At 47.7% G+C, this 12,722-nt stretch overlaps 1 protein-coding gene across 1 annotated transcript in view; it reads right to left on the reverse strand.

Annotated features, from left to right (window-relative positions):
* Positions 1-6,954: 6,954 nt before the first annotated feature.
* LOC149320258 (mitochondrial disaggregase-like) overlaps positions 6,955-12,722 on the reverse strand; it is a 111,497-nt gene continuing 105,729 nt past the window's right edge. Inside the window, exons 14-16 of the mRNA XM_089513216.1 lie at positions 11,914-12,033; positions 8,906-9,010; positions 6,955-7,323 (exon numbers count right to left, since the gene is read on the reverse strand). Coding sequence (XP_089369342.1) covers positions 7,072-7,323; positions 8,906-9,010; positions 11,914-12,033 — 477 coding nt within the window. The 3' untranslated portion in view covers positions 6,955-7,071. The remainder of the gene's footprint in view (positions 7,324-8,905; positions 9,011-11,913; positions 12,034-12,722) is intronic.

Raw genomic sequence — 12,722 nt, forward strand, 5'->3', positions numbered from 1 at the left:
CACTCAAGTTTTGGGGGTCCCGGTGGGCCCCAACTTCCTCCTGTTGGATTGCATGTCTCTGTCCTCTAGAGTAGAATCATAGAATCGTAGCGTTGGAAGAGACCCCAAGAAGGGTCCTGATCCAGTCCAACCCCATTCTGCCATGCAGGAAATCCAAATCAAAGCATCCCCGACAGATGGCCATCCAGCCTCTGTTTAAAGACCGCTAAAGAAGGAAACTCCACCACAATCTCCAAGGAAGGAGTGTGTTCCACTGTCAAACAGCCCTTACTCTCAGGAGGTTAATCCTAATGTTGAGCTGGAATCTCTTTTCCTGCAGCTTGCATCCATTGCTCCGGCACGGACGTAGCTAGGATTTTAGGAAGGGGGGGGGTTCAGACTAAGTGCCACCATTATAATGGGGCTTGAGTGCGGTGGCGCAGCAGCACACCCCATTCATTTTGCTAATGGAAGGGGGGGTCTGGACCCCAAGAACCCCCCCCTTGGCTATATCCCTGGTTCCGGGTTCTGTTCTCTGGAGCAGCAGAAAACAAGCTTGCTCCCTCCTCAATATGCCATCCCTTCAAATATTTAAACAGGGCTCTCATATCACCTCTTAACCTTCTCTTTTCCAGGCTAAACATTCCCAGCTCCCTCAGTCGTTCCTTGTAGGGCTTCATGGTTTCCAGACCCTTCACCATTTTTGTCGCCCTCCTTTGGACACATGGCTCCAGTTTCTCAATGTCCTTTCTGAATTGTGGCACCCAGAACTGGACACAATATTCTAGGTGGGGCCTGACCAAAGCAGAATACAGTGGCACTATTACTTCTCTTGATCTAGACACTATACTTCTATTGATGCAGCCTAAAATAGCATTGGCCTTTTTAGCTGCCGCATCACACTGTTGACTCATGTTCAACTTGTGGTCTACTTGGACTCCTAGATCCCTTTCACACGTAGTTTCATTCAGCCAGGTGTCACCCATCCTATATCTGTGCATTTTATTTTTCCTCCCTAAGTGCAATACCTTACATTTCTCTGTGTTGAATTTCATTTTGTTAGCTTTGGCCCAGTTTTCTAGTCTATTCAGGTCATTTTGAATCTTGATCCTGTCCTCTGGGGTATTAGCTATTCCTCCTAATTTGGTGTCATCTGCAAATTTGATAAGTATGCTCCCAATTCTGTCATCCAGGTCATTGATAAAGATGTTGAATAGCCCTGGGCCCAGGACAGAGCCCTGTGGGACCCCACTGGTCACTTCTCTCCAGGATGAAAAGGAGCCATTGTTGAGCACCCTTTGGGTTCGGCCGGTCAACCAATTACAGATCCATTTAACAGTTCCTTTGTCTAGCCCACATTTTACAAGCTTGTTTGCAAGAATGTCATGGGAAACCTTGTCAAAGGCCTTACTGAAATCAAGATATACTATATCCACAGCATTCCCTTCATCTACCAAAATGGTAATTTTATCAAAGAAAGAGATTAGGTTTGTCTGGCATGACTTGTTTCTCTGAAACCCATGTTGACTTTTTGTGATTATGGCATTGCCTTCTAGATGTTCACAGACTCTCTGTTTAATGATCTGCTCCAGAATCTTTCCTAGAACTGATGTCAGAGTAACTGGACGATAATTGTTGGGATCCTCTTTTTTCCCCTTTTTGAAGATGGGGACAACGTTTGCCCTCCTCCAGTCTGCTGGGATCTCTCCTGTTCTCCAGGAGTTTTCAAATATGATTGCCAATGGCTCCGATATTACTTTTGCCAGTTCTTTTAATACCCTTGGATGGAGTTCATCTGGTCCCGGAGACTTAAATTCATTTAGATTAACAAGGTGTTCCTCTACTATCTCTTTACTTATTCTGTGCTGAAATTCCCCTATTCTGTCCTCTGCTCTATTATCCTCAGGTTGAGCACCCTTTGCCTTTTCTGAGAAGACTGAGGCAAAGAAGGTGTTGAGTAATTCTGCCTTTTCTCTGTCTCCTGTTAGCATTTTGCCACCTTCTCCGCTCAGTGAACCTACCGTTTCCTTCTTCTTTTACTCGGTATTTTGTATTTTTAAAAAAAATGTCCCAAGTAGAGCAGACCCATTGAATCAATGGTTGAATCCATATCAATCCATGGCTTCAACTGGTCTATTTTAGTTGGGGCTCCCAGCAGAATGCAAAGCAATGTTTGTTCACCTTCCCTAAGGCCTGCAACACAAAGTGTGGGCCTGCAAAGCACTTTCGGCTCTTATCAGACCCGAGGACGGCACATACAGAAATAGGGTTGCCAAGTGAAAAACAGGACAGGGCACCTGTACCTTTCACAGCTGCACACAAAAATAGGGCATTTCAGCAGGCGGACCTTGCATGAGAGGCCACTATTGCTGCAATTGCCCCTTCTGCACAACTGGTATAGGAGTCTTGCCCTGTTTCCTAGAATCCTAGTTGGAAGAGACCCCTCCAAAGGGCCCTGATCCAGTCCAAACCCCCTTCTGCCATGCAGGAACTCACAATCAAAGCATCCCCATTGACAGAAATAATTCCAGCTTCGTTGGGAGGTCCAATGGGCGCCTATGCAGAGTTCATTTGGGCACCAGGCAGAAACTCGGATATACACCGAGGCCTTTGCACTTCACTGATTTCTCTCAAATACTAATGTGCATAGTTTTAAACTTCAAAGACACAGCTGCGTTAGTCTGGAAAATATCAGTCTGCAAAGGGATCTTGAAGCACCTTCGAAAGAGGGAAGTTGGGAGCAGCAGGAGCTTTTGGAGACCTGAGTCTACTGGGGTGAAGTCTAGGAAAGCTCATGCTACCAGTTGCTTTCTTCCAGTTAGTCCCAAAGGTCCTTTGCACAATTTTAAACAATGTTAATTTTTAAACCTGTTTTAAATTCATTTGTTACATTTGTTTTTAGCTAATTTAAATGATTGCCCCCCAATATGGCCAGCACCCCAGGGATCACCCCATCCAGTCATGATGGTTCCTTGGAGTTCCCAGCAGCCCAAAGGGAAGCCTGTAAAGGCCCTTTGGGAGCCAGAGGAACTCCTTCCGGCCCCAAGAGACCATCAAGTCGACTTGGACTTTCAGCCCTAATTTAATTGTAGGATTAAATTACTAGTTAGAGTTGGAAGTGAATCCAAAACACACACACAAGCCCTCAATGCAACTTGTTTTTGGAGAGAGCCAGAGATGGAGACCGCAAAATTATGCTCCAGGTATTTGGCCATTGCTCAATCGCTCTGAACCTCAAGAAGCTCCTTCTCATGTCCAGGAGAGGATAAACCTGCCTCCCGCTCTCTGGTATTTATCCACAGGTGCTTTACCCACCAATTCATCCATCTATATACACACATACACACATACATACATACAGTGGGCGCTTGGCATCCGCTGGGGTTTGGTGCCAGGGTCCTCTGTGGATATCAAAATCTGTGGATGCACAAGTCCCATTAAATACAACGGATAATAAAATGGTGTCCCTTATATAAAATGGTAAAATCAAAGGTCACACACACACACACACCCAACTCTCTTCCATGCCAGCCTTCTCTGAAGATGCCAGCCACAGATGCTGGCGAAACATCAGGAATAAACTCTTCTAGAACATGGCCACAGAGCCCGAAAAATGCACAAAAACCTATGTTCAAATCAAGGTTTACTTTTGGGAATTTGTATTTTGTTTTGAATATTTTCGAGCCACGGAGGCTTAAATAATAATAATAATAATAATGATAATGATAATAATAATATGTATAATAATAAAAATCTGTGGATACTAAGGGCCGACTGTACATAAGCTTCCCAAAAGCAAACCTTGATTCCGCCATTTTATGAAAGGGACACCATTTTATTATGCTGCTGTATAAAAGGGGACTTGTGCATCCATGGAATTTGGTTTCCAGAAAGAGGAGTTTGGTCCTGGAATCAGACCCAAGCAGGTGCCAAGGGCCCACTGCAATAGTTTCATGGTGGTTAAATATAAATGTGACGGACTCATAAAAGCTGGAAGGGGCCATGAAGGCTGCCTAGTCCACACCTTGTCATACACATGATTGTTAAATGTCCTAATGCACATTTGGCGTTTTAGCCTACCAGCCATCCACTCAGTCTCCCTAAACCTTCCTCTCTCTTCCAGCCCTGCGTCCCTCGCCATCGCCTTCCATTTCCCGGCTTCTTCTCGGTGCAAAACGTGGCACAGTTGGCACTCCCAGCAGATCTGCCATGGGTTTTCTGGGCTTTAGTGGGGTCAGCCATTGCCTCCCTGCTGCAAAATAAATAAGACACACGTAGCGCCTCTGGATGCCCCCAAAGTGCTAAGCCTGATAAATAATCATCCTAATAAAGGCATTCCTATTCCGCGTCTTCCTTGTTCTCAATCCTCTGGCTCTGATTCGATTAGCGGCCAAACCTCCAGGCAAACGCAAATCAATGGTTGCAGCCGCCATGCCTTATCAGAGTTATCTATGCCGGTTGGCGATCAATCAATCAGTCCGTACCCAAAGCATCCTTGCGTCACACCAGCCATCCCTCCTTTTTCTGCGGACCTTTGCATGTTGAGACTCAAGAGGAGCCAGCCCTTTCTTAAAGAAGGACCACTCTCTCGCTGTCCATCTGGCCAAACCGTCTGTGACATCACTTCCTGTCCAGGGCCTCCCACCTCTTGTCCATCTTGGCTGGTCTTCCCTTAAATTAGGAGCTGGTCTGGGAGCCACTGCTCCAGAAGGACAGTTCGACCCTGGACCCTAAAAACAAACCAAGAAGTGACCATCAGGTTCGCTTCTGGCTTGGAAAGCATTCCTTCTGCTTTGGGGGCAAAACAGAACAAATAAGTTTTGGAGGGGTGGTCAGCGGGAAAATACAGAGGAGAAAGGCAGCTCCGAAAATTAGACTTTCAATATAATTGCATATTTAACCCCTTTTCTAAAACCTCTATACTAGAAATCACTTCAGCAGTTATTTCATTTAAATCTCTCCATACTGGGAAAAGAAAGGCAGGCTATTGATCAAACAAATCCACCAACTTTGGGACGGGTGTTAGGGGGAAGGGCGCTCTCCCTTGCTATTACACCACTGAAGTTTTAAAATTCAAAATCACCGGAAGAGGAGAGACTCAAACCTCACCTGGAAGAAGCACCTGTTTGGGGAAAGGGAGCTTCAGGCACATCTGGGGCGAATGAAGGACCCATACAAATGTTCGTCGTGGTCATCAAAGAAAGGAACAAAAACAAGGATGTACACAAGGTCCTATGGGAAGTTCTCCTCCACAAGAGCCAAGGAAAGCAGCCATAGTTTGTCATTTCAGTAACAACAGTGGAGGACTTCACACCCCACAAAAGGCACCAGATTCTGACCAATCTGAAATTCATGGGGTCACACAATGGACGAGATCTTTCCCCGGATTAAGGTGCAAGGCCTTGATCCAGGCGCTTGTCTTGGCTACAGCAGAGCCACTGAATTAGCTACTGAGTGCCGGGTCAAAAGGCATGTTCTGCCGATTCAATGGGTCTACTTTATTTATTTATTTGAGTACTTATACCCCGACCTTCAGCCCTAAAGGCTATCAGATAAAGGCTATCTAGTGTAGGACTTGCAACTGAATTCAGGCCCAAATGCCTGAAAGGCAGAGAAGAATGAGATAGAGGGAGAGAAATCATGCCATGCACAACTTTGCATTTATTGTGAATAAATTAAAAGGTCCGGAGGGCCCCTTCGGGGCTGGAGAGAACGCCCTCCACCTCCTATCCATCAATTCATAATTCAGGAAGGCATCAGAACCACTTGCTCCATGAAGAATGGACCTACATCAAAAGCGTTCTTCAGCATCAACTGAGGCTCAGATGAAATGGACAAAGGAGAGGGAACCAAAATAGAACAACACTAAACCTCCCGTCTGGTCTTTCCAGGCAGCAAAGTGGGACCTTCCACAGACTTTTCCTTCTGCAAGACGGCTTGGGCCACTGTGCTTGTGATGTGAGCCCCACAAGAGATGCGCATCCTCTCCCCATAGCTCCCCCCCGGTCTTCTGTCCACTTTCCTCACTCATTGACCCATCTCTCATTATTACTTGGTCTTGGTCTCTTCAATAAGCTCCTCCCTCCATGACTGTCATCCTTCGGCCTGGGAGGGAGTGAATAGGCTGGCCCAGCTCCACCAGGGCTAGCCTGAAGATAGAGGCTCCTCCCTCCATGACTGTCATCCTTTGGCCTGGGAGGGAGTGAATAGGCTGGCCCAGCTCCACCAGGGCTAGCCTGAAGATAGAGGCTCCTCCCTCCATGACTGGCATCCTTCGGCCTGGGAGGGAGTGAATAGGCTGGTCCAGCTCCATCAGGGCTAGCCTGAAGATAGAGGCTCCTCCCTCCATGACTCATCCTTCAGGCTATGGAGAGAATAGTCTGGCCCAGATCCATCAGGGCTAGCCTGAAGATAGAGGCTCCCCCCTCCATGACTGTTATCCTTCAGCCTGGGAGGGAGAGAATAGTCTGGCCCAGCTCCATCGGGGCTAGCCTGAAGAAAGAGGCTCCTCCTTCCATTTCATCTTTCAGCCTGGGAGGGAGTAAATAGGCTGGCCCAGCTCCATCAGAGCTAGCCTGAAGATAGAGGCTCCTCCCTCCATAACTGCCATCCTCCGGCCTATGAGGGAGTTGACCAGGCATGCCCAGCTCCATCAGGGCTAACCTGGAAAAAGAGACTCCTTCCTCCATAACTGTCATCTTCCAGCCTATGAGGAAGTTGACCAGGCAGGCCCAGCTCCATCAGGGCTAGCCCTCCCTCTAGTCCATCTGCCTTGGTCCAGGCATCAGAGGGAGAGAAGAACCACTGGACTTCATCCCCTTCCCCATCACCATTCCCTTCTCCTTTTGTGTCATGTCTTTTAGATTGTAAGCCTGAGGGCAGGGAACCGTCTTATTCAAAATAATAATTGTAAGCCGCTCTGAGAGCCATTAGGGCTGAAGGGCGGGGTATAAATAACATAAATAAATAAATAAATAAATAAATAATTACTTTATTACACATTCTGAAATTCTGCCTTGGGCTGGCCCTCAGTCCTCTTCCGGACCACTGGGAGGGGCAGGTGACCCACGGCTGCTGTCGCTGCAACAATGTCTATAAGGGGAAGGACATCTCTTCGGGTGCCAGTGGGGCTTGGATGTCCAGCTTCCGGCTTTTGCTGTCCTCAATGATCTCCAACCGCAGAGTCAGACGCTTACGCTGGCCCTCCTTGAGTGGCGTTGAGCTGTCCTTTGTCCTCAAGAGCCGCTTGTCCGAGTCGTCCACCGTGATCCGCAAGGTGCAGCCAGGCGGAAGGAGTTCTTGTTCGTAGGCAGCGGCCAGTTGGTTCACCACCCGGCGCTCCACCTGTGCCACGGGAGAAAGAGAAGCGGAGTCACCGGGACGGAGCCCAAATGGAGGCGGACCTGGCCAGAGCCCTTTCGCAGACTTTGATTCACAAAATCCTGAGTTGGAAGGGACTTTGAGGGCAATCCAGTCCAATGCCGGAAGACACCGTCAAAGCACTCCCTGTGATGGATGCCCACCCAATCGCTGAAGAAGGGGAGCCCACCACCCTCTGAGGCAACCTATTTCAATGACAAACAGTTCTTCCAGTCCAGGAGGTCCTCCTAATGTTTAGTGTGGATCTCTTTTCTTGTAACCTGCATACACTGCTTCACATTTTAGTCTCTGGAGCAGCAGGAAACAAGCTGTCTCCATCTTTTCCATGGCATCCCTTCAGATATTCAAAGATAATTTGTGCAAAATCAGGGGCTATGGCAGCAAATGCCCTTTGGATGCCATTAGGCAAGGAGGAATCCAATGCCTCCTTGTATAACTTTCTTCTGTCCCGTTTGCATCATGGCTCCACTCCCCACTGGTCCAAAACATCACCAACGAGGGGTTTCTGGGACATCTCCACCTGACTCCATCGCCCTCCTGACAGCTGACCCCATCCTGGACCTCTGTCTTGCCAGGTGGACCTCCTGCCCACCAGCGCCAGGGAAGATGGCTGCCTGTAGCTAAAGCGAGCAATTTTGGAGGAGGCTCAAAGCAGTTCGCCTTTTCACCTGCCATTTCTACCCCAGATCCTTCCTTGCAGGGGGCAAAGGCGAGGAGGGAGAGGCTAGCTATGGGTTGCCATGTTGCCTCTGCTCCTGGAGAATTATGTTTTGGACTTCAGCCCCTAGAAGCCTTGGCCATCTTAGCCAATGGTCTGGAATTCTGGGAGATGAAGCCCCAAACACCCGGAAGGCCAATGTTTGGGAATCACTGCTTCAGGCTGAAAACATTCCAATGCTTCTTACCGTATATACTCAACTATAAGTCAACCTCATGTATAAATTGAGGGCAAGTTTAGGGGTAAAACTTATGGATTTTGATATGACCCATGGATAAGTTGATTGTAAAACTTAGGGCATATAGCAAAGGATCAAAAGGATGAAGCCAAACAAAACAATGTCAAAGAACCTACAAAATTCCAGCCACAATGTTTGTGTTCAGTCTCATCGCTGGATAGATAAGAGGATAAGGAGGGTTGGTGCTTCCAGGACAGATTATACTCCTGCCTTTTGCCAGGGGATGATTCCTCCTTTTAAATAAGAGTTAAGATACAGTACTTACATTGACCCATGGATAAGTCGACTTGGTCATTTTTAACCTAGATTTCTAGACTTATACATGAGTATATACATTAATTTGTTGCCACCTTCCCTAAATTGTTAGTGTCTGTAGGTACTGCAGGCTGAGAAAAGTACAACACACACAAGTCACATGTGTCCTTGCCTTTGCATATCACCTGCAGGCCGCCTGGCGCCAACATGGCTGTGGCCTCTCTGAGGCTGGAGAGGCCCCCAGAAGGCTGCTGTGGGTTACTCCTCATTTGACCCACCCCTGAAGGGAAAGGAGAGCCCCCTGCAACCCCGACCCTGCTCCCCACGTGGCCCACCTCGTGCTTGATGGATCGGGCTCCGTAGTGCAGGTTGTAACCGTCGGCCAGAACGTCCATGACCTCCTGGTCCCAGACCAGAGTGATGTTGTGCCTGGCCTTGGCCTGCGGAGGGAGAAAGACGTTACCATAGTATTTTGCCTTGTCCACTTGGAGGTCTCTTGGCTTTTATGGGGGGCTTTATGGGGCTTTCAGGGCTGGATTATCCTTCCCTGGAATGCCCTCCTCCATTTTACTTTACTAAAGTCTCTTCCTGTTGCCTCTCAGCCCAGCAGGGCCTCTGAGACAATGTGCAACACAAGCACGTTATTTAAAATAATACATATAATCAGATTACACCATTATTTAAAAACCCATTTTAAGTCGTTTAAAAAAAGCATCCCCAAAATAAAATAAAAAAGACGCATGCAGCCACTCATTTAGATCAGTTGGAAAAGCTGCCCTGGGTTTATGTTCACTTCCATCACGATCCTGGAGGAATGAGGGGACCCTCTCAAGAACACTTATTCATTGATTTTTAATTTGCTTACTTAAAGCGTTTGTCTCACTTTATCACCTCTCAACCCACCGGGGCCTCCAAGGCAATGGATAATAGAGAAAGAAAACAATTTAAAACACAAATAAAAAACTTCTAACATAGATTAGTCTCCTCTTTAAAAATAGTTTTAAAGCCACAGGCAGTTAAAGCAGCAAAAGCAATGACATTCCTGGCTTTAAGAAGAGGAAGCCCAGGGAAACAACGCAGTCTGAGCTGCCTGCTGGACTTTCGAAAGGGACGGGGCCAGACTGGCTTCTCTTGGCAGGGAGCTCCAGCGTCCGGCATTGCGACCGAGAAGGCCCTGCCACCGGCAATCACCCTCCGAGAGAGACACAACAGGGCCTCCATGAGGAGCTTCGATTCGGGATAGGAAAAAGATGGTTTGGGTATCCCGAGTCCAAGCAGCTGAGGGAAAATCCGCATCTGGAACTGCGCTCAGAAGCAGATGGGAAGCCAGTGCAGTTCTTGCAAACTTCAGTGACACATAGGCTTCACAAAGGAAGGAGACATGCTGGATTCCAAAGAAGCATCTTCTTTGAATTGCAAATGGACATTACATTTCCTTGACTTTGAGAATCTCTCAATGATGGCATGGCCTGCAAATAGCCCTCCCTGCCATCTGAACTAAGACTAGAAACAGCAAAATGCAGGCCTAGGACTAACATCTTCAATTTCTTTCTCCTGCTTGTCTGATGAAGAAGAAGCCAGTGTGACTTCGAAAGCTTGCAACGTACAATTGTGCATTTTGGTTGTCTCCATAAAGGTATCATCGTTTGGATGTTAATGGATTTGCTATATGGCCAACATAGCTGCCCCGAGATATACTCTTTAGAGACTCAACAACAGCCTGGCTGCCTCATTTTGTGCCAGCTGTAGCTTCTGAAGACTTTCCAAGGGCAGCCCCATGGTCAGCACATTGCTGCAGGTCTAGTGCTCCCATGCGCCACCTAAAAAGTGATGCAAACTGTGGCTTTTGTGGGAAGAATAGGAGGCTTGGTGGCACGGTATTGCAAGAGCTTTCCCCTGACAGCTCAATCCAATCCCAAGCAAGTCTGACTTTAAAAGAGGGAAGAAATTCTCTTAGCAAGAACCTCCTCCTTGTCCTACAATCTCCCAATCCTGCTGGAGTATCATTACGCAAATTAAAACCATGTCACATAAAATGTGCTTCTCCCGAGATCCGCATTTCAGGCGTCTGGTGTTTGGGAAAAGCCAGACATGTGTAGCTGGAGGAGGATGGAGGCCTCTGAAGCTACAGTTAGGATTCTTATATTAAAATGAAACAGCCTGGTCATGGCAGACGTCTGTATCTCAGCACACTGTGGCTGCTGTGGCTGTTTTTGAGACTGACGCACATAACAGCCAGGGCCAGGAAAGGGCTTTCACATCGATCCTGGGTTTAGAATTCACCATCCAAAACTGCTTTGTTTTGTACATGATTTTTTACTTGGAATATTTTAGTCTTATCTCATGGCTGGATGGGAAAGGCAAGAGATAAAAGGCCTGCATAGATTAGAAAAGACAACGATGCCTGGTTAAAGTGGGAGGAAAAGAAGAAGACTGCATTACAGATCCATAGACTCCACCAAGGGATCCACAATGGCCACTGCCCTGAGTTTGCAAGGCCTGAGCAGGGCAAGAGATAGTCATGGGGGCCTTGGAGGGTCACCACAGCTGAGGTCAACTTGATGCCACTTCACAACAACCCAACTGTTGTTAGTCCTGATAAAAATCAATGTAATGGCGTCTTCAATGGTTCAACAACTGAGTTTAATCTATTTGGAACTCGCCAACAAGATGCCTGACAACCTAATAATAATTTCACGGAGAACCATTCCATACAAAGGCTGGGCAGCTCCCTGCTGGGTCTCCCCACCATTTTAAAAGGCAGAGCTGGATCATGCCTGTCTATAGACCTTCTCAAATACTTTAATTTTCTTGATGTAACTGCTTTGGGTTTTTCACTTTTCCATGGAAGGTCTTCATTTTTGCGTCTTTGTTTGCATCAACAGCTTCTTGTTTGTCTGTTAATGTGAGGAGTGCTTTTTTGGGGCATTATTTGCCTTCTTTTAACCATATAGAGCAGGGCTGAACAGCTGCAGAGGGCTGTTTCCTCTCAAGTGCCTGGTGGGCTCCACTGCTGCCCTGGAAGTGACATCACATGACTCCGGGCTGCCATTTTGGATGCTGCCATTTCAGCGGATTTAAAAAAAAATTGGGGGGGGGGCTTTGGAGACTCTGGGAGGGGAACAACTAGGGTTTCTTGGAGGGTTGGAGGCTCCAGAGGATCAGGGAAGCAAATGGTCACATTTATGGATGGTTTTGGATGGTTTGCGTCGTCAGCCCCAATCTTTTAAAGAATAAATAGGGTTCTGGGGGTTTTGGGGCCACACTCAGAGATCCCAGGGCCACATGTGGGCCGCAAACAAGGATGCTGGCAGGGGGCATATGTGTCTCCCGTGGCTCTTACCTTCTTTGCCCAGAAGCTCAGCTCTTTGTTGACCAGCTGGATGAGCTCCGAGTGGCAGAAAGGGAGGAAGTAGACAATTTCATTGATTCTCCCGAGGAATTCGTCTCTCCGGAAGTGAGCCTGCAGAAGGAAGCACAAGGACAGAGCGGTGGAACTGGATGCTGGGAACCCAGGCAAAGGAAAAGCCTTGTGCATATCCATTTCTGACCTATGGAGGATCCTACCACAGAGTTTTCTTGCCAAGATTTGCTCAGAGGGGGTTTGCTTTTGCCTTTCTCTGAGGCTCAGAGAGCATGACTTGTCCAAGTGGGTTTCCATCACCAAGCGAGCATTCAAACCCTGGTCTCCAGAGTCATAGTCCAACGTCGAAACCACAAAACCCCACTGGAATCCCTGTTAATTGTTTGAGGAATGCCATTTCAACAATAAAGAGCAGGGCTGAACAATTGCACAGGGCCATTTCCATCCACCTGCCCAAGGAGATCTACTGGTGGCCTAAAGGGATGGACACGGTCAGACGGACGCAAGTGGGAAGAGGACAGAAATTGGGCAGAGAGACTGGGAATAGCAAGGACCTGTCTCTTCTCCTGACAGGTATTGCATTTTCCATGGGCTCTTCAGCTCTCTTTCCCAGGGGCTTCTTTCCAAACCCACAGGCAGACCTCAGCATTGATAAGAGACACACCAATAATATGGCAGCAGAGAGGTTCCCTAGCTGGCCCAGAGTGGGGATCCACAGATACAGTGCTGCTTCTACCGATGGCGCCGGCACCACTGCAAGCACGAGCCCCATTACTTTCAACGGGGCT

The sequence above is a fragment of the Sceloporus occidentalis genome, unplaced genomic scaffold, assembly GCF_023333645.1.
Source record: "Sceloporus occidentalis isolate IW3139 unplaced genomic scaffold, rSceOcc1.0.p SCAF_2, whole genome shotgun sequence".
NCBI lineage: Eukaryota > Metazoa > Chordata > Lepidosauria > Squamata > Phrynosomatidae > Sceloporus > Sceloporus occidentalis.